This window comes from Rhinolophus ferrumequinum, chromosome 17 (assembly GCF_004115265.2).
Source record: "Rhinolophus ferrumequinum isolate MPI-CBG mRhiFer1 chromosome 17, mRhiFer1_v1.p, whole genome shotgun sequence".
Classification (NCBI taxonomy): domain Eukaryota; kingdom Metazoa; phylum Chordata; class Mammalia; order Chiroptera; family Rhinolophidae; genus Rhinolophus; species Rhinolophus ferrumequinum.
The window spans coordinates 54,863,761-54,886,593 of NC_046300.1; the positions used below are offsets into that span (position 1 = coordinate 54,863,761).

The window sequence follows — 22,833 nt, forward strand, 5'->3', positions numbered from 1 at the left end:
ACGGGAAGAACAAGGTCACTGAGGCAGGGGCCTGAAATCCAGGAGGCCAAGGTGAAGACTCCAGATTTTATTCGAATTCAAAGAAAGAACCACGAAATGTTCTTAAAGCAAGGGAAGAACCTGACCTAATGTCTGCATTGAAAAGGACATGCCAGCTGCTACACGGTGTTAGATTGAAGGGTGGGGGAGGGTTTGGGAACAGTTGTAAACCGGGAAACAAGAGAGACTACTGCACTAATCTAGGAAAGACTGGGCAGGAGTGGTGGGATGGTAATAGCAGACTCGGGACGCATTTCTCAGGGAGAGCCTCCATGTGTGTTGTAAGGATGCTTTCAGAATGCTATCGATTACATATTCTGGCATCACCTCCGTAAGGAAGGATCCACAGAAAATGATTCTGATCTCTGATGTTGAATACATTTATACATTTCCTGATCAGTCTATTTTCACCTCAAGGACAAATGTTCTTTTCTTCTTTAGGTTGGTGCTGGAAAGTTCAGGGACAAATTTGTGACCTATCTCTAACAAGTACATGGACATTTTGTATCTATTTCATGTACCAACTTCAATTTCGGCTCCATCTTACTTTCCTTTCCTTATTTTCATCCTGACTCTTTTGTTTGTTTGCTTTTTTTTTTAAGTACTTAATCTTACTTTACTAATCAATTTAAGTCATTTTTTAAACATTACAGGAAATAAATGAATAGACAAACTGCTTTGGCAATGCCTTCATTATTGTACAAACAACAGGAAATTTAAAAAAGATTTTATCAAAGGGATTAATCAGAAAGTGAGATTTATAAATAAGTATGTATGTAGGAGAACCTGTATGTGGGAGAAGCCAAGAAGACTGAAAAAAAAAAAAGAAAAAAGCAGTCATATCTGCTCTAAACTCCCTGAGGAAGGTAAGAAAGCGGCATATAAAATCCTGGAAAATCAAAGCTCACCAGCTGATGAGTTATCAAACCCTGTGTTAATGTGTGACATTTAGGAGGATATAAAATATTACTTCAAACACAAGGCTCAGCCAAGAAATAACTGATTTCACCAGCCTGGTTGGAATCTACATGGAAATCGACGAAAACAGTGCTAGGATGGGAAGGAAGGAAGGAATTTTTTTCATGCTGAAACCACCTGTTGCTTCTTTTTCAGAGCAGGCCACTTTGAAATGATAGGCATTAACTATGCACACAAGTGTGTGTGCACGCAAGTAAGTATGTAAAAAGTCAGGTCAACACTATCTCAATCACTACACTGCATACCTAGTGTGAGATTTATCAAATCATTTTACTTACTAAATGAGGACCCTTGTTTTTTCAGCTTTAAAGATAAAAGCTCCAGTTGGCCAAACGGGGTTACTCATTTAACATACGAGGTCGGACAATTAAGTTCGTGAACTTGTTGCAACGATGCTGCTAAACTTTTTTGATATTAGAGGGATTATTCATTATGAATTTAGATGAAGTGGACAAACAGTTAACTAAGTTTACTATTTGGAAGTGCTAAAAAGGCTGCATGAAAAAGTTAAGAGGACCTGAACTTTTAGCCAACAATTCATGACTCTTGCATCACAACAATGCACCAGCTCACACGGCACTGTCTGTGAGGGAGTTTTTAGCCAGTAAACAAATCACTGTATTGGAACAACCTCCCTACTCATCTGATCTGGCCCCCAGTGACTTCTTTCTTTACCTGAAGATAAAGGAAATATTGAAAGGAAGACATTTTGATGACATTCAGGACATCAAGGGTAATACGACGACAGCTCTGATGGCCATTCCAGAAAAAGAGTTCCAAAATGCTTTGAAGGGTGGACTAGGTGCTGGCGTCAGTGCATCGCTTCCCAAGGGGAGTACTTCGAATCATAGTGATATTCAGCAATGAGGTATGGAGAACTTTTTCTAGCGTGAGTTCGCGAACTTAATTGTCAGATCTTGTATATTTACTGAATGTCTGTCATGCGCCAGGCAAGGTCCCTGGCTGTGGGATGCAGTCATGAAAAATCAAGACAGCAACCCTTACCCTTGCAGAGTTCACATTGTAGTTAGCCCGAGACACAAATAATAAGTTATAGAGTAAGTTAATTAATGCTGGGAAGAAATGTAAAAGAATCTTAAATAGGATACAGGGGAAGACCATCCTAAGATGTCTGCACCTGGATTGAATAAAGGTCTGAAGGAGATGAGGGGGCATGGCATACTACATTCCAAGGAGAAGAAACAGCTGGTCCAAGAGCTGTGAGGCAGGAGTCGTCTTAGAAGGTTCAATGAAAATAAGGAAGTAGGTATGCTAAGAGCCTAGCAAGTGTGGGGACTGTATCAGTTTCCTGTGGCTGCTGTAACAAATTACCACAAACTTGTCACTTAAAACATCAAAAATGGATTCTCTCTCAGTTTGGCAGGAGGGAGGTCTGAATTAAGGTGAAAGCAGGGCTATCCTTCGTCTGGAAGCTCTAGGGGAGACTCTGCTGCCTTTTCCAGCTTCTGGGAGCTGACAGCATTCCTTGACCTGTGGCACCATCCATTCTAATCTCTGATTCCTCCTCTTTTCTGTGTAATCCCCCTCTGCCTCAGTCTTACAAGGGTACTTGTCATTACATTTAGGGTTTACCCAGCTAATCGAGGATGATCTCCTCATCTCCAGATCTCAACTTAATTATATCTGTGAAGAGCCTTTTCCATGCAAAGTAACAATCACAAGTTCCATGGATTAGGACATGGACATCTCTTTTTGGGAGTTGCCATTCAATCCACTACAGGGATAATAGTAAATGAAATGAGAAGGAGTAACGATTAGTGGTGAGGGACAGATGGAGTTCATGTAGGAACGTTGTAGATCATTGTGATAACTTTCGCCTCAGTTGAGGAAAATAGGAAGCCATTATGTGGATATACGCAGAGAAGTGATATAGATTCCACATGTTTAATAGATCACTCCGGCTGCTGTCATTCTGAAAAGTCCAATAGCAATCAACCCTTAGATTGGTATTTTTCAGCTTAAGAGTATGCCAAATTTAGACTAGAATTGGAAAAGGAGATGAGAAGAACCTGGCATATAGTCGGCCTTCAAAAAATACCTACAGAATAAATAAATGAAAGTCCCTATACCTAACCACTCTGTTTTGAACAAAAGTTAAATTTATCTCGTAAATATTTATCAATTATCTACTATATCCAAGATTCTGTTCCTAAGAATTAAAGCAATCAACAAGTTACACACTGCTATCTAACATGGTATTGAGTGACAAACTAACTTTTTATTCAGGATTTATGTCATCACTTTGCTTGCATAAACAGTGATTGAAGAATCTCAACTCAGTGCGTGAAGACGTGCTTCTTGTATTCTTGTATTCACTTGTATTATTTGCTATCACTTTCCTAATCATGCTATGCTGAATCCCTTCAGAGACCCCTAATAACATCTTGGGCAGAATCTGTAACTTTGTATTCACTTTTCATAATTAAAAGTATCTCCAGAAATAGAAAATCTGAACAGGCCAATTACTAATAAAGAGGTTGAATCAGTAATTAAAAACCTCCCTACAAACAAAAATCCAGGACCAAATGACTTCACTGATAAATTTACCAAATGCTCAAAGAAGAATACCAATCCTTCTCAAACTCTTCAAAAATATAGAAGAGGAGGTAACACATCCAAACTTATTTTACAAGGCCAGCCCTACCCTGGTAGTAAAAACCACACAAGGACACCAGAAGGAAAGAAAATTACAAGTCAATGTTCCTGAAGAACATAGATGCAAAAATTCTCAACAAAATATTATCAAACGAATTCAACAATACATCAAAAGGATTATAAACCAAGTGGAATCTATTCCAGAGATGCAAGTATGGTTCAACATCTGCAAATCAATCAGCGAGATACAGCACATTAACAAAATGAGGGATAAAAATCATATGATCATCTCAATAGACACAGAAAAAGCCTTTGACAAAATTCACCATCCATTTGTGATAAAAACTCTCAACAAACTGGGTATAGAAGGAACATACCTCAACATAATAAAGCTACACACGACAAGCCCCACTCAACCTACTTAACAATGAAAAGCTAAAAGCTTTTCCTCAAGATCAGGAACAAGATAAGGATGCCCACTCTTGCCACTTTTATTCAACATAGGATTGGAAGTCCAGCCAGAGCAATTAGGCAGAAAGAAAGAAGAAAGACAAGAGCAATTAGGCAAGAAAGAAAGAGAGAGAGATAGAAAGAGAGATAGAGAGAGAGAGAGAGAGAGAGAGAGAGAGAGAGAGAGAGAGAGAGAAAAGAAATTCATCCAAACTAGAAAAGAAGCAGCAAAACTGTCACTATTTGCAAATGACCTTGATACTACATATAGAAAGCCCTAGGGGCCACACAAAAATAATCCTGTTAATAAATAAATTCAGCAAAGTTGCAGGATACAAAGTCAATATACAAAAATCTGTTGTATTTCTTTACATTAATAACAAACTCTCAGAAAGAGAAATTAAGAAAACAATCACATGTATAATTGCATCAAAAAGAGTAAAATACCTAGGAATAAATTTAATCACAGAGACAAAAGACCTACACACTAAAATATAAGATACTGATGAAAGACATTAAAGAAGACACAATAAATGGAAATATAATCTGTACTCATGGATTGGAGAATTAATATTGTTAAATATCCATACCGTCCCAAGCAATCTACAGATTCAATGCAATCCCTATCAAAATTCAAATGGCATTTTTTTTCCCCACAGAAATAGAACAAACAATCTTAAAATTTGTATGGAACTACAAAAGACCTGGAAGTAACCAAAGCAATCTTGAAAAGAAGAACAGAGCTGGAGGCATCGTGTTCCCTGACTTTAAACTATATTACAAGGCTATAATAATTAAAACAGTACAGTGGTCACATAAAAAATAGACACATAAATCACAGGGACAGAGTATAGAGCCCAGAAATAAACTCAAAGCCATAAAACTCCTAGAAGAAAACATAGACAATAAGCTCCTTGACTTTGGTCTTGGTGATGATTTTTTGAACTTGACACCAAAGCATAGGCAACAAAAGCAAAAACAAACAAGTGGAATGACATCAAACTAAAAGCTTCTATACTGCAAATCAACAAATGAAAAGACGATCAACTGAATAGGAAAATACATTTGCAAATCATATATCAATAAGAGGTTAATAACCAAAATATGTAAAGAACTCATACAACTCAACGGCAAAAACCCAGAAACAATCTGACTAAAACAATAGGTGGAGGATCTGAATAGACATTTTTCCAGAGAAGACATACAGATGGCCAAAGGGTACATAAAAAAATGCTCAGCATCACTAATCATAAGGAAAATGCAAATCAAAACCACACAACTGTTAAAATGGCTATTGTCAAATAGACAAGATATATGTGGTGGCAGTGATGTGGAGAAAAGGGAACCCTTGTCCACTGGTGGTGGGAATAAAATTGGTGAAGCCACTGTGGAAACGGTATGGAGGTTCCTCAAAAAATTAAAACTAGAACTACCATATGATCCAGCAATTCTACTTTTGAGTATTTATCCAAAGAAAATAAAAACACTAACTCGAAAAGATATCTGCATCCTCATATTCATTGCAGCATTATTTACAACAGCCAAGATATGGAAACAACCTAAGTGTCCACTGACACTTAGATGAATAAAGAAAATGTGTTGTTTATATATGTGGAGTATTAATTCAGCCATAAAAAGAATGAAATCTTGCCATTTGTGACAACATAAATATACCTTGAGGGCATTTTGTTAAGTGAAATAAGTCAAACAGAGAAATACAAATACCATAGGATCTTATTTATGTGTAATCTGAAAAACAAAACAAAACAAAAAACAACCTCATAGATACAAAGAACAGATTGGTGGTTGCCAGAGGCAGGGTTTGGGTTGGGGGCTTGGGGGTAGAGGAAGAGATTCAGAAATGGATAAAGGAAGTCAAAAGGTAAAAACTTCCAGTTATAAAATATTTCACGAGTATTTCAGCATGACAGCCATACGTAATAATACTATATTGCATATTTTAAAGTTGCTAAGAGAGAAAATGTTACGAATTCTCATCATAAGGAAAAAAATCTGTAATTATGGTGACAGATGTTAAGTAGAATTATTGTGGTGATCATTTTGCAGTATCTGCAAACACTGAATCATTATATTGTATACTTGAAGCTAATATAATGTTGGATGTCAATTATACCTTAATACATTTCTTTTAAGTTCCTCCAGTTTAACAGTTCAGTCTCAGATACAAATTTCACGTCCTACCTGGCACAGGCTAAAGATGCAGCAGGCTTGACCACTTAGAGGTCTCTATCACCTTCTCCCCAACCTGAGGCTGAGCTACTCTGGTGTGAGAGGCAGAGTGGTCTTAGGTAACCGGTTGTCAGCAGGTGAAAAGCAGGTATACATGGTCTAGCTCCAGTTCCATCTGCCGTGGCCCTCTGCAAATATGGTGGTCTCTGCATAGTTTAGATTTTGATAGATATGCTATTTCTAGGAAGGTATTCAAGCTTCACCCTCACTCTATCTGTTTCTGAGGATCCACAAAAAGATAATTATGTCGCTCTTTATAACTCCACAAATAGTCCCCCTGCTTTCTGGATAGGCCAGTTGAGCCAATGTCTACCTGAGCAGCCTTGGGACACCTGACTATTCATGGTCCTTTACAGGAACTAAGGGACCTGCTGAGGCGGTTGTGTGTTTCCTCCATGGGCTACAGAAAGTTAGGATGGGTAGAAAAGTTTGTTCCCATCTTTTTCCTAGAAACCTTACTCTTTAGTACCTGCTTGCCTTGCTAGTAAAGGCCACTCCAAAAGCCTTCCCCATCCCACCATGCATTCAGAAATTTGCAAATGAGAAGCAAGCAGTGGTCTGTGCTCGTGTGCAATCAAACTCTAGAGAGCAAATGGGAAGCTCTCGTAAGATGCCGGTACTGTGCCACGCTCCCCTCTGATAACAGAGCCTACCTAGCCTGCAGGTCCCACAGCTCAGCCAGCATCAAGCCGGGAAAAGAGACGCCAGCATCCTGTGTTGAAATCATCCGCTTGGAACCCTGAGCAACCTTCCACATGATCTTCAGGGCAGTAGGAGTAATCAGAAAGAGGAAAGAGGAATGAGGGATACCTCTCAGCGCTCTTCATTCCAACTGTCCATCTTTCTCCTCAACAACTCTGCCCTTCACATAGTTTGGGAGCATGGAGGTGTGGTGCAATGTGGTGGGTCTGGTTCTGCTGTTGCTGCTTAGTAAAATGCGTGTAGTGTACACGGGTATTTCTCCAGAAATGTTGGCATCTTTTCTGTTTAGATCCTAGCTGCTCTTGTTCCAGGACAATATTAAAAGTCCCACTGAATGCTTGTTCCACTCCTGAATTTCAATTACATTATTGCAGATTATAGTTCCATGAGAACAAGCTTCTAGGGGTTCATTTGGTCCTTAAACAGAATAGAAAATACTAACAGGTATTCTAGATGTCTGCATGAGAATCATTCCAAAAGATTCTAATGTAATTTCTGCTGATTTATTTTATCTTGACATATCTTATTTAATAAGTTTTAAAGCAAATCATCTTTGGTAAATGGAAGGGGATCATAGTTTACTGTTAAAGTCTCAGCACTCAACAGATAATTCTTAGTTCCAACAAATCTCTTGAAGAACTGGAAATAAATCTCGAAAATGAAAAAAAGCTCTTGATAACTACAGCTATTTCAAAACCTATTAGAAAAGAGAAAAATTAGAGAGCCAGATGAATTTGCTCCTAGAGTCATTTCACCTTGGAGCAAAGTATGCTGCTAGCCAAGCTAAACTGCCTGGCCCCACACACACAGGTTCAGAGAGTCAGGCTAAAACCTTATTGACTTTCAGAAGTTACCAAGGTTAATCCTATTCTTAAATAATAATGACGATCATGACAACACAACAAACCCACCGAAATGTCAATGAAAAATGTGAATGGCAGAGTACAGACTTACAATACTATAGTTCGGGGAAGTAGGAGTAATGGGGAAGGGAAAATAAGTCTTCAGAACACATAACCAATGGTACAAAAAGGTTTGCTGCGCATGGGATGGCAACTACAGGAGTGAAAGGACAATGGAATGAGGACCAAGAGTTTTGGGTGAAGTCTTGACTCCCATGAAGTAGGCCCACCACTGGCCTGTGACTCAGCTTTCCCATTTCAACTGCTCATTGGTCAGGGGACCCAACACAAAAATATGACTCCAACAATGCACTGCCCATCATAAAACATTAGTTTAATTAATTTATAAAACACTTTTAGGAAAAGATATTAATAGGTTGTATGAGCATATACACACTTGGAAAAAACAGACACAAAACATGGCCTCAGTCTCCTCCTGCTACACGTAAGCTTTCCCCTACACGGGTGTTGCAGCTGCCCCTTCACTGTGAGAAAGATGGCCATTAGAAAGAAAGGAAGATTTCTGTTGTTTTTAACTCATTGGAGAATCTACTGTGCAGCTAGACTCAATGATATTGAAGAACAAATAGCAGGTTTGTGCCCAAGGATTTATGGCGGTTCCTCCTATCAGTCTTCATCTCTTTAAAACCAGGGCTGTTACTGAGACTGTATCCACTGCCACATCCATTTCTGGGATTAAAATGCTGAACTACTTCTGTACTTACTGCGCTGGAATGCTGCTCACTCCATTCTTAGAATATGGCCAGTTTAGGATCCGTGCCCAACAGCTATTTGCAAATTTACAGTAGTTATTTTTTTCAGTCAATTAGTTTGAGGAAGGATGTAGGAGATAAGTAAATAAATTAGATCATTAATTTGCCATAAATATAAATTAATTATGCTAATTCTAAGAGTTGAACCTATATACAAAATATGTACATATAATAAATAAGGAATATACATGAGGCTCTATTAGCAAAAGAAAGCCATCTTGACTTATTGCGTTGTAGAAAAACCATGCATATTCATTCAATAGATTTTAACAGTTTTGATATGTGTATAAAAATATAGGGTAAACATTAACTGCCTACTGATGTTCCAACAAATCTATTTTCATTCCAAATGGAAATTAGGATATATTTTGCATTATTTGAGTTAATTACATGACATTTCTTTGAATAATGATGTATTATTCCATTCATTACTTCTAATTATGTTCTGTTACAAGTGCACGGCTGGCAACAGCATGACCAGCCTTTTCCTATCCCTCACAATCTGATGACTTTCATGGAAAGCAGGTCAAAAATATGCCCAGAATATAATGAAAAGAGTTTAGTAATTGTTAACCATGACATTTTAAAATTACCTGAGGAAAGTTTCACAAAGAAATAAATAGAAATGGGGAATGGCTTTCCATGTTATAGGATATTCATTTTTGCAATTAATATGAGAAATATTCCAAGTATTATTTTAATACATGTAATTATCAGTCTAACATTCGCTAGAGCTGGAGAGAGAGCCCGCCTAATATCATTCTACTCCCTGCCCACACTCACACACATCCTAACAAAACTATATTCTGTATAGTTCAGACTGTAAAGGTATCTTTCTTTGGTTGTGAAAATGACTCCATAGGCTTTGTGCAATTCTGAGAGTGCGCAGGAATATCGTAAAAGCTCCGATCAAAAAGCCAGCTGGATTTTCCTCCAGGGCTAGGCCAGCACATCTCAGCCCATTCACAGAAGGACCTGAAGCTAGAAGGTAAATCCTACTATGGAAAAGAGGTCAAGGTCAAGGAAAAACAGTCAAAATGAAGTCATAAGGCACCGGAGCCAAGTGGAGCACAAAGCTATCTCAGGCATATCCTCAGCTTCCAGCAGGCAGCGAGGAGCGGGGAGAAACAGCAGTTAGCAGGAAGTGGCCTAGATGAGGTGTAAAGACCACCATGCAGTGGCTCAGGCCCACTCTTTCATGGGTGAGTCACCTTTACTTGAAGGGGGCAAGGTAAAGTGGACAAAATCCACACATTTTTCTCCATCCAGTTTCAAATGCTCCTTGCACACATACAAAGCATCTATTAATTCCTTCAGTGTCAGGTGCCAACAATCCATCATTCTGTCTATAATAAAAATAAAGATGCCAGTCTCAGCTCCAGAAACAAAAAACAAACTTGGGAGAATTGGAGCCTGGCAAGAAAGCCTCCCTTTTCTCGTCGGATACCCATGACAGTTACTGCCTGCGGACCCTGCACTCTGGCTCAGAAGCCTTCTCAACACTGTGAGCTCACTGCTAACAGAAGAGCTGGGCTTTGGGACAAAATGGATTTGCTCTCTGTGACAATTCCACAGATGACGAAGGACACACAGAGTTGTCTTTCAATGAGGGTTGGCAGGATCCTACGTGGCAGGTTTTAGACACTGATGAAAAGATGTCAATCAACGTAGTGAATGATAAAAGCATCCAAGAACTTCCTTAGTTCTTGCTGACCAATGCCATCAACAACTGGCTCTAGCTGGCTGCAATGTACTCTACTAACCCAAAGATAGGTGTGCATTTACATGGAAACCTTTCCAATAGAAACAGGGTAAGGAACATGCTAACTGAGCAATCACGGCTCCATGCAGATCTTTTGGATGCAATAATCTGCCAGGTAAAGTCAAGAAAAGTAGGACCGCAAGAAGACCTACTTGTCCCATCACAGCTCAGGACAAAGGGCAGCAAGCTCGTCTCTGAACATCTCTCCAAAAGTGTCGTAAGCTAGCGAATATACAACAGGCATGCAAAGGGTGAAAAAAAAATGACGTGCGTAGGGAAATCTCAAAAGCAAAAAAACTATCTTTAGTAATAAAGATATTAAAAGAGTGCTTGCGCTCATTTTATTTGCACAGGAAGGCTTAAAAGGAAACTCTTGAGAAATGAAAAATCATCAAGTCACTAATAACTGCAGTTTCCTGAACAATTAAAGAAATTCACAAGATTACAACCTACTCAGGAAATGACGAATATTTCTGATTTTTACAGAAGGATTAAAAGGGCACTTTTATCTATAGCATCTTACAGCATATAGCGCTTCTGTAAGAAGCACTGTTAGTAATGAAGCTATTTTTATTCTTTGCTCATTTATTTCAGGAGGACTCAACATGGCAGAGGTCTGAAAAAAGAAAAAAAAAATAAACATTGCTTGTTTGGGCAGGTAAAGGTTTGTTTTAAAAAGCATTTACCAGAGTTTTCTTTTTTATCTATTGAAGTTGGACCTTAAAGCACAATTTCTAACGTACCAAACTTTTGTTTCTAATACATCAGCAGAAACGTCCTTTAAGTTACCCAGTCTAATTCTTCACAAATATAGTTTGTAAGCCTGTTCTCAATGCATCATCCTAACATTGTTTGGCCGATAACATTCTGCGTGCAATGCTCCTGTTTGGAAAAATCTGCTCTTTTTAATAACTGACTCAATAAACTATTGACAAATGATTTGTATAATAAAGTATGGCTAGCCAGCAAGGTTGGTCTCTGTCATTACACACCACACTCAACCCGTCCACAAATGTTGCCGCATGCCCCTTATGTTAGAGCTCCTTATGCCATTCTGAATAGCAACCCAAAGATCAATATACTGTCTGCTGAAAACAACAGGACATAACAAATGAATAATTTTATTTACAATAAAAGCCCCAGCCCCCTAATGGATTCCGCTAATGTTCAAATTCATTTTTCATGCTCAACTCAAGATGAGAGGTAGACACAAACAAGGCAAGGGGAGGGGGTGGGCAGAGTTTTCACCAGAGTGGTTCAGATTTACTTAAGCCATGGACAATAGCTGGGCTGCACTGAAGTACAGGAAGGAAATGTTCACTGCAAAATTCTAAAGATGCAATCTCTGAAATGTTTCGGTTTTCTCACCAATACACTTTGAAAAGCATTTTCCGGGAATGAGAAATTAATGGATTAAAGACATTTTGACATATTTTTCTAGAGTGTTGCACGAAGGACGCCAAAGCCTATTCAATTGGCTTGAAACACTGCAACGAAAAGAAGTGTTTGCTGTAAGTGGGGACAAGGAGGGACTGAAGTGGCTCTTTGGAGAATGAAGCAAATAGTCTCACTTTAAAAGCATATCTTCGGCCCCTGATCTGACAGTTCATTTCCTCCTGTGGAAGGTATGAAAAACTCAATGAGCAAAGTCGTAAGAAAAAAAAAGGTTGACAGGTGGGGAGCAAAATGTCAAGAGAGAGTACAAGGTCAGAGACGACATTTACAAGTCTCTTATGAATGGCACTTTCCTCAAAGACCACCTAAATATTCTTTTTAAAAAGAAATTATCAAAAATACAAAATAAAATTTTCTGGTTCACATAAAGATGCCAATACAGATTTGCTTTAAGATGATTTAAAATACAGACTTGTCCACCAACAAATTACCAATCAAAACAAAAAAAATCCCCAAATGGAAAAGAATCTTTTCCCATCTGTCATCAATTCAGTCACCGCTCTTAGACTTAACTTGGTACACTCATAACACAGAAATGTAAATGGGATTGTAAAAGACAAAGCATGAAGGGAAAGTTGGGAAAATGCACCTGAAAATGATACCAAAAGATCAGGAATAAAATGGTGACAAGATTTGGCTTTATGTATGGGAATACTGAAAAGGCAGGATTTCAGCAGACCCTATTGCCTCATTTACTGCAAAGATCCATATGCTCCTGAAGTTTACAGATTCACTTTAAATTCAGTCAGCGAAGTACTTTTGGATGCTAAGGAAAAAACATGTGCAAGAGCAGGTCTTTCCCTTAGTCCTTCCCAGAAACTAATGACCCGGGACCAAGATATACAGGAATGCACATGGTTGTGACACGATGCAGACTGGGGTAAATGTTTGGTGTGGGGCCTGAGTAGGAGCTCAGTAAGAAACTATTGAAGGAATCGACATGTGACTAACTAGCCAAGTGTCACAAGAAGGACAGAGTATTTATTTCCTAAAAAGGCAGGACAGGTATCAAAGAACTTCAGTTGAAATGAAAAGGATGGAAAGGATCGCAAGTGAAGAGGGTTCAAATACTTTTGTATTTTTATTTTGCAGGGAAAGCATGATATTGGAGACACAGCACCCATTCAGGGAAGAGCTGGGAAGGGTTGAGTCAGGACAATGAAACTTTTTTTTAAACTATGCTAAGGAGTTTGGACTTTATCTTGAAAAAAAAAGCAGAAAGAAAAAGAAAGAGAGAGAGAGAGAGAAGAGAAGAAAAAAAGAGACAAGAAGAAAAAAGAAACGAAAGATTCATGGGTTTCATTAGTTGTTTGCAAGCAAGGGAATGAAAGAGGGATATGATCAGAGCTGTGGTTTAGAATGAGATGTAGGCTGGATTGGAGAAGTCCAGACACAGGGAGGGTGCAAAAAAATTAGATGACCTACCCAAAGGGCTAAATGAAGGCAGGCAGAATTGAACACTGGGGAAAGTCGAAAGCCAACTGCAGACATCTCACCATTCATTTTTATGAAATGTTAGTGGGCAGAGCTATCTATAACTTCAATTCCTAAATCACAGGACAAAAGAATATCCCTTTCTGTAAGCAAATAAGGAACTTATTAAGATTCTTCTCACAGTTGTCACTTAACAGAGTTTACAAAGATAAAGTAAAACAAAAAGTTACAAAATCATTATGTAAAAAAGATTGTATGAATACATTATCTACTAGCCCTGAGACCACGTTAAACACAGTAGATGTGAAACAGCCTTACAAAGTGTACTGATTATAAAAATGTTCCGGTTTTCACTGTTCTCATCCTCAGAAAGGCCTGGGTCCCTCTTGCTACCTTCCAAACAAACTGAGGTTTGATAATTGTAATACAATGTCCCCGTGTCCTTGGTATTCACTCAAAGGTATGGTAACTGACCAGAACAAAGACATGGAAATGACCAGAACTCATTTCCAAAATGGCAATTCCAGTGCCATCTGGAAGAAAGTTGGTCATCATTCACTACTTGCTCACTATTCAGTATAGACATTGCCTTAGAAGCAGACATCTCAACTTTTTTTGAGTTCAAAAACATATATGATTCAGGTCTTACACATCACACTTTCAGAGTTGGTTAAAAAGACAATGAAAGCTCACGTTTCTTACTCTCAAGATCTAAGTAAAAAAATTCACAATGCAAAGTTCATTCTATTATTAACCATTAAAAAAGGAGTGCAACTCTACAACCTTACATTTTCTCAGTCCAAGGAATTAACACTTGTTCATCTAAATTCACATTTTTATCCCAGGTCCCCTCTGTTCCTTGATAGATGTCAATTAAAGCTGGCACCCAAAGAGAGATGGCATTTAAATCATGTTGTTTTGACACTGGGATTCTCAGACATTTCACTCAAGAAAAAAAAATCCTCAAAGGGAAAACACAACCACAAATTTGCAGCAAAATGAAATGTTTCTGTTATTTCAGGAACTTCAGGTCTTGGAGAAGAACTCAATATAAACCTGGTATACAACTTAAAATTGTTCTATTTTATAGGCATTTCTAAATCATTCTATTTTTCATTTTTTTACTAAACAAAACAATAAACAAAAGAATAAAATTTTCTAATATTGAGTATTTATAATTTAGGCTACTTAAAAAATTTTTAAGTTAAATATTATCAGGAAAAAATTTACATATCATTTACTAGTTTATAGCTGCGAGCTTTAGTTTTAGTACCTTACAAAATTAATTTAGTTAGAATTTCAATTCAAGCAATTTGGGAATCAATCATAAAAATCACAATTATCTTTTGGTGTGTTTTCTTGTTTGTACTTTTTTTTCAATGCACCAGTTACATGGCCAAGAAAGATTATTCATAAAATTCTCAAGCACTCTGAAAATTCCCACTGAAAAAAAATGTAACTTACTCTAAAAAAAATCTTGACATATTTGTAGATTTAGAATTACTAGAAATTTATTTCAAAGTAAAATCATGTCTCAGTGTGGAAAACGCTTGTTATCTTAAAATATGAAATTTTATGCTTAGTTGCACTCTGAATAGTAAATTAAGTTGGGGGAAAGAGAAAAAAATTCTAAAGAGTCAGTACAAAAGTCATATGCACACAGTCATCCATGATACTTTCAACCACATAAAAGTTCTCTCCAGAGCATTTCACCAATTCTGCTATGCCCACTGCAAAGAATAAAGCTCCTACTGGAGTCAACAGAAAGAAAGACTACAACTTGATGGTCAGAAGGAAATAAAACAACTTTATCCCAAACGACACTGGACAATGATCTAGAAGCTGGGATGTTTTCCAAGAGAAAATGCTATGTCAGACACTAACATGAAAAAAATATTTTAAGCATATTTATGTATGTGAATTTAATTAAAAGTCCTAGCTTGAATCATCTCCACGAGGTAAAGAAACCAAGTTAGTCTCAAATCTTCATGTAATCATGCCTTAGTCACAAAAGTGCCACCCAATCTCTACCTTACCATAATATTAAAATTCACAATTGATAAGTGAAAACAAAGTGCCCATGATATTTATTGGGACCATGTTAGAAGTACCTATTTATTTGCAGAGCTACCATGGTGAAAAGGTCAAGCAAAAACTCACCTCCTCAGCCACGGTTGCTAAGCAACTCTTTTCAGAAGTTCCGCATCACTGATCAAGCATATTTCTGGTGCCACCAACTGGATTCAGAATAAATGTAACATCTTACCTGGTTTCTCCAAAGAGAGAGAAAAGTGGATTCTTTGTTCACCTTTTGGGACAGACACTGGAGGCCAATCCTGTATTCATTGCGTCTTTTTATTTCTCTTCTTTAAAGCAAAAAGGATACGTCCTGGTACCACAGGCTTCCTGTTCACGAGGGCAAAGGACAGCTCTGTCTTGAGAAACACCACAGAGGGCTTGATAAGATGTTGGCCGAATCTGAATGACATTTCCTCACAATAGAAGTCTGAAAGAGAAGACGATTTAGGAAATGAGCATTTATAAAATTCAAATGAGAAACTCAGACCACTTATCGCTTTAAAGAAAGCTAATTCCATTACTACAGATTCTTAGTTGAGAAGAAGACATCATTTCCCCATTTAAGGTCCACAAGATGCATACTGGGTAACTCCTCCTAAAATACTCCATTCTCCCTACCAGGATTGCCCTGATTGGAGTTGATGGTTTCAAGCCAAAGCTTACACATGGACAGCAAAACAGTCTTCTTAAATCCCTCTGCACTTCAGGTTGCCACCTTAACCCAAATCTACTAGGTACTTTTATTTTTACCCATCCTTTTCATCATCTTTGCTAGGCTACATTTTTTAATTGGTAAGCTTTAACTCTAAACCACCTAATTCTTAAATGCTTTTCTCAAAAGGTTTTATCTTTGTTTATATAAAAGCAATTTGGAAAATGTACAATCTTTGAACTTGCCTACAGAAATTACAGAAATATATGAGTACCCCCAGAGAACTATTATAGTAAAATTCTAAAATTAAAGAGAAAAAAAAAGAGGGGGAATAAAAAAAAGGAAGAGGCAAAATATAGTTCAAGATGAGAACAGTTCCTGGTTGGCAGACAGCCAGGATACAGCAAGGTATATGAAGTGTTTCATACCCTCTTTTTTGGGGAAAGCCATGGCGGCAGGGGTACGGGGGGAGGTAAAGCGAGATAGGCACTTGACATCTAGGGTATACCAAGGAACGATTTTCTGTCAGATGACTATACGTGATGAAGTTACCTTCTGAATGACTAAGACATACCCTCCTTGGGAAACCACTTCATTTTTCTAATTCAGGAACAACCCTACTACAAAACTGATGAAGACCAATCAACCCATGGAAAACAGAAACAGGATTTCGAACAAGGATGACGTCAGAAAATGATTGACTATTTTACAAAGCACACCAATAAATATGTTTAATGATTGTAATGTTCTCAGTGACCCAAAAGATAGAAGCACCTGCCAAGCCAGAAACTAACACATTTCTAGTTCAAAGAAATAAGATGGTAGGTTTGCTTTGTATCTGCTACAACTACTAGTTTCTAGAACATTTATAACTATGTCATAAAAATAAAAGATGGTAAGGATGTTGAAAGTCGTCCAACCCAGGGGTTCTCAAGGTGTTCCCCTGGACCCACAGCATCAGCACCACCTGGGAACTTATTAGAAATGCAAATTACCACGTCCTACTTCAGACCTACCAAACCAGAAACCGGGAGAAGTGCCCAGCAATCTATGCTTTAATGAGCTGTGCAGATGATTCAGAATCAATGACCAAGCCCACTATTCTCCCAACCCTTGGGTCCTTTTTTACAGAATGCTTGCCAAGTAGCTGGCTAGCCTGTGCTTGAATATACCCAGAGATAGAAATTTCACTATCCATTCCTTCTAAGACAGTCGACTCCAGCAACTACATAGTTGCCCTTCATATCAAGTTCATCTGTAGAGAATGCCAAAAAAATGTATACATAGTTTAAGAAAGGAAAAATAAACTATTAAAATTGTAACACTCAATATATGTATACTGATAACAATAGATGAAAACAAGTTACGTGTATACATTTTTTTTGGAACCCCCAGTATTTTTCACAGATTTACACCATGGGGCCACACAAAATAAGTTTAATGTGAGTGGCAGAGCGTCAGATCTTTGGAGTTAAACTTTAATCATTTTCCCTAGTTTTTTTCCCTGGAATAAACATGGCAATTCATTGCAATTATTCTACAAAAAATTCTACAAATCAAGCATTGATTCAAGTCCCCTGCAGCTATCTGTGGTTTTTTGACTGCCCGGCATCTACTTTGTATAGCTCTGGCTATACCAACCCTCCTGATTTTCCTTTGGGTAATACATCTCCATATTCTATGTGTGGGGGGGTTGGGGAGGGTTGTTCCTACTACTGGTTCTAGGGATGGGAAAGTGACCCAGGCATTCTTAGTCCTCTGTCACATGATTGGTTCAGGAGTGGACACAGGACAAAATGTGAGCCATTCAAAGGGAGAAATATCCATGAGAGGGTTACGCTAATACTCTGGGGAAAGGGCTTTCTTTCTTTCTGTTAAGTGGCCAAACTGGTAGGACAGCAACCTGAAACAGCTGGAGGTTACACTAAAAAGAGTCTGCCTGATATCAGAGCCAACACTGAGCACAGCAGAGCCACGGGAGAGACCCATGCCTGATGACAATGTGTGAACACCCCATGCAGGAAGGAGCACTGTTCCTGGAGTTTGTTTCCTCTGAAGGATAACTGTACTGCCTTGACATAAGCATCGGCTCTACTTGATGGGCCACTATTACGTGCTCATGAAAGGCTCTTCTGGTTTTCGTTTTTCTTCTCATCAATTACCCTTCATCCGCTATGCCCTCCCCCCACTCTTTCCTCTGCCAATACAGGGCTTTGCTTTTTCATGATTAATGTTGCATTTATAATTGTCATTGAATTTTTATATGTATTTTATATGTTGAAAATATGTAGGGATCTTGTATGTGGTTTTGAAACATACATAAATTGTATCATGCTCTAAATCTCATTCTGCCTTTTTCTCTCAACATTATTTTAGAGACATTCATTCTGCTATATACAGATGTAATTCACCTTTCTCATGGCGTATTCTCTCTCACTGTATTCCTCTGTGATTTTTCCTTGCCCTGCTAGAGCTAGAGAGCTACCTTGTCTCCAACCTTTTACCACAAGTGATACTATTATGACCATCCATACATGTATTTCTTTGGGTATCTATGCTAGAATCCCATTACTGGGTTTTAGATTATACACACAAATTTTGTAACATATATGTACCAGTTTGCATTCCCAGAAGAATACACACACAGATGTCTGTTTCCCCACATCCTTGCCAGCACTTGAGAACATCTGATTTCCTGGCTTTTCCTGGTATGATAGACAGGGAAAACAGCACCTCTTCACTGTAATTTCCTTATCTACACTGTGGTGTATATGTGCCTACATCCCCCTCTATGAATTGCCACTTAATATTGTGCCCTCTTTTGTATTGGTTTCCTTTCTTCTGTTTTCTGATTTTTCCAAAGTCCCTTGTATATTCTAAATACTGATCCCGGTCTATTAAACATGACAATTATATATTCACCATCTGTTACTTTTTCTATCATACCCTCCACGAAACAAAAGGAATCCATTTTGATGAATTCATCAATTTTCTTGTTATGGTTTGTGTTCTTTGAATCTTATAACAAACTCTCCTATACCATAAGGTTACAAAAATATGTTCTTCAATTTTCATCTATCAGATTTATATTTTCATTCTTAACAGCTAGATATTTAATCTACTTGGAGTTTTGTTTATGGTATGACATACAGAAATAATTTCATTTTTCTCCTTTTGTGAACCAATTTTCCTAGCACCAGTTGCTGGGAATGATCAACAAAATTCCCATTTATACATAAGAGTGAATATGGAGTTTATTATATTCGGATTCTATGCCAGATGCTGGAGAACAGTAGCTACTAATTTTTTTCTCTAAAAGCCCAGATTCAGTGGACCACTCAGTCTGCTGTAACTACCCAACTGTGTCATGGCAACATGAAAGCAGCCATAGACAATACGTAAATCAATGATTGTGGCTATGTCCCAATAAAACTTTATTTGGAAGTACAGGCCACAATGTGGATTTGGCTTGTGGGCTATAGTTTGCTAAGTCCTGCTGTACAATTTTTATGCCTTGTAAAGAAAGGATCCTTTTTTATTTATTCTCCTATATAAATTTTAGATTCAACTCTGTCCCTCAAAAAAATATATATCTTTCTCAAATGTTAATTGGAATTACACTCAATTTAAATTTTAATGGACGAAATATGACATCTTCACAACATTCAATAAATCCATTTAGGAATGCTGCATTTACATTCTATAATACCTTAATAAAACTCTTGTAATAGGGTTTTAAATTTCCCTTATATGTTTAATAAATTCTTTCTTAGATAGCTTTTAGTTAATGCCACTATTATAAATGGTATCTTATTATCATCATAGTTTACAATTGGTTACTCCCAATACAGTGGAAAGCTACTGATTTTTATATGTTGCTCTTATAAGTTGGCAACCTAGCTGAACTCCTGTATAGCTGATTCTCTTTGGTTTTCTGTATATAGTTGACCTTTGAACAACACGAGGGTTAGGTGTAGTAATCCCCACACAGTCAAAACTCATGTATAAGTTGGCTTTCCACATCTGTCTATCCCCAACCATGGATACGAAACCCAGGGGTACAGAAAGCCAACTGTACGTTTATTGAAAACAAAGTGTGTGTGGAAGTAGATCTGTGCAGTTCAAACCTATGCTGTTCAAGGGTTGAACGTACATGATTTTACCTAAAATAGTGACAACACATTTCTCATTTCAATTCTCTTTTTGTTGGTTTCTTTAACTGCATTGGTCAGGGATCTGGTAATGTTGAAAAGTAACAGAAGCATTCTTGTCTTGTTTCCACACTTAAAAGGAATGAGTTTAGTTTTTTGGCTTTTTTTCCCATTAAAAATGATGTCTGACATAGGTTTTTAGTGGAAAGCCTTTATCAAGCTAAAAAAATGTCCCTGTTCCAAGTTTGCTAAGGGTTGGTTCCACTTAAAAAAGAAAATCATTATTAAATGCTTTTTCTTTATCATTGATTACACAATTTCTTCTTCATTTCCATTAATGTAGTAGACTACAGTAACAAATTTTTTTAAACACTGAAAACATCCTTTCACTTTTATGATTCAACTTAGTCACAATGTATTATTTTGTAATACACTTCTAGATTTGAATTCTTAGTGTTTTTCAATGTCAACAAAGTTGGCCAATATTTTTTTTCTCTAGTTTTTGTTTTCAAAATGAAACTTAATATGTTGGCCTTTTTTCTCTGTTCTATAAGAAGTTTTATAAACAAGGATTTTTCTGTCTCTTGAGAGTTAAATAGAACTCATTTGTCAAACTGTTTTGACCTCTTTTTATATTGCAGGGAGGATTAAGTTTTGATAATCATTACAATTTATTTAATGGTTTCTGAATAAAGCTTTTTCTTGCATCAATTTTTTAGGCATATATCCCTTTCACCTAAATTTTCATCTTTATTGGGAAAAATTCATCATATTCTTTCAATAAATGAAAATGTAATCCATGATTATTTATTTTACCTATTTTATATTTTGTTTATCTTGTTATTTTAATATGTTTTTCTTCATCAGTCTTCCAAGATTTACATGTAAGGGTAAAGAGGATCAAATATATGGTAATGAAATGAGATGACTTTGGGTGGCGAGCACCAAATGCAATATCTAGATGATGTATTATAGAATTGTACACTTGAAACCTACATAATTTTTTTAACCAATGTCACCCCAATAAATTTAATTTTTAAAGAAGAATTATATTTAACCTATTAAGCTACTCAAAGAACCATTTTTGGTTCTTTGCTTTTATTAATGATCTTTGTTGCTTATTTTCTGAACTTATATTTGTTTCCCTCTATTACTTGAGTTTTAATTACTTGTTTTCTAATTACTTGAGTCAAACCTTGAGCTTAGGGGGTTTCGGACTTTCTATTTTTCTCTTGTGTAATAAAAGCTACATATTGCCTTCAAAGCATTCCATTTAGCTCTCTTACTCAAATTTTGACGTACTGTGTGCATTTATCAGTCAGCTTTAAAATTTTGCTGTTCTTGTTATCATTTCCTATTTAACCTAAGGGTTATTTCATAGTATGTCTTTTCATTTCAAACATAGGGGATGTTTTGCTATCTTTCTGTCAGTGATGACTGTTTTTAAAGCACTGTTGTTAGAGAAAAGAACCTCTAAAGTGTTGATTTTTTTTAAGATTTCTAAGCTTCCTTCCTGATCCATTAAAAGATGAAGTATGTGCATAATCCACATGCCCCCAAAATAAGATATATTCTGCATTTATTGAGAAGTTCTATATACATGGTAAAGCAAATTCATTGTTATCCAAATCTTTCTCTGCCTGCTTGTAGTCTCATGGTTGCATCAGCTTCTGAAAAGACTGTTAGATTTCTAACTACAATTGCTTATCAATGGCAAATGGCAAAAATTACGCTTTCTATGCTATTGCATATATATACATCCCTGCTCATTTCACTCTCTTAATCTATTGTTCTTTTTCCTTTTTGTTTGTGTCTGACAACTAGAACTTTTTCCATCCCCTTATCTTCAACCTCTGTCCTTTTAAATGGTTTTCATAAACAACATATTAGAGCATTTCATTTTCTATCTATCTAGTGAACAGTTTGTCTTGATTAATTTAATCCCCATACATTTATGCCAATTATTGTTTGAGCTTATTTTGAACATATTTCACCTTTTTGTTTCACTTTTTTCTCCTCCCTACTTCTACTGGCTAGATCAACTTTTTTCCTGGAGGCATGAAATTACACATGCTACTTTTATTTCAATAGTGGTTAGTATCTTATTACAATCCATATTAATGCTTAGTGTCCCCATCAATATCTAAAACCAAACCAATATCTATGTCTTTAGCATATTATTACCACCTTGAATCTCTTTCAGATCTCATCCCCCATCTCCCCGAACTAGTTTCCGATATGTTGAAATAATATTGTGTTATAATTTCAAATATTGATATCCCCGGCGGGGGAGGGGGAGGTGTAGTTTTCTGCATACTGCTGCTTATTCCAGCAATCATATTTTTTATTTATCTGGTTGAAAAAGGTCTACGGACATGCCCCTCACACTAGGCATCAATGGGCTTGGCGTTACTTCTTTTGAATTTTAGCTTCTTTGCTTTTTGCTCCCCCCTCCTTTTTTCAAATCTCACCTATGCTTTTGAATGAATATTTGTATATTTAATACAGCACTTCAAATTATGTTTAGTGTATATTTTTCTGATTATCTACCTTTTCACACTCCTAGAAACTAAAGTTGCCATTGCTTCTT

The 22,833-nt window shown here is 37.0% G+C and overlaps 1 protein-coding gene across 8 annotated transcripts in view; it reads right to left on the minus strand.

Moving 5' to 3' along the window:
- Window positions 1-22,833, minus strand: part of FHIT (fragile histidine triad diadenosine triphosphatase) — a 1,395,299-nt gene that overhangs the window by 770,053 nt on the left and 602,413 nt on the right. For all 8 annotated transcript variants that reach the window (XM_033131625.1, XM_033131622.1, XM_033131621.1 and 5 more), the window contains one exon: window positions 15,748-15,867. In XM_033131625.1, coding sequence (XP_032987516.1) covers window positions 15,748-15,850 — 103 coding nt within the window. In that variant the 5' untranslated portion in view covers window positions 15,851-15,867. The remainder of the gene's footprint in view (window positions 1-15,747; window positions 15,868-22,833) is intronic.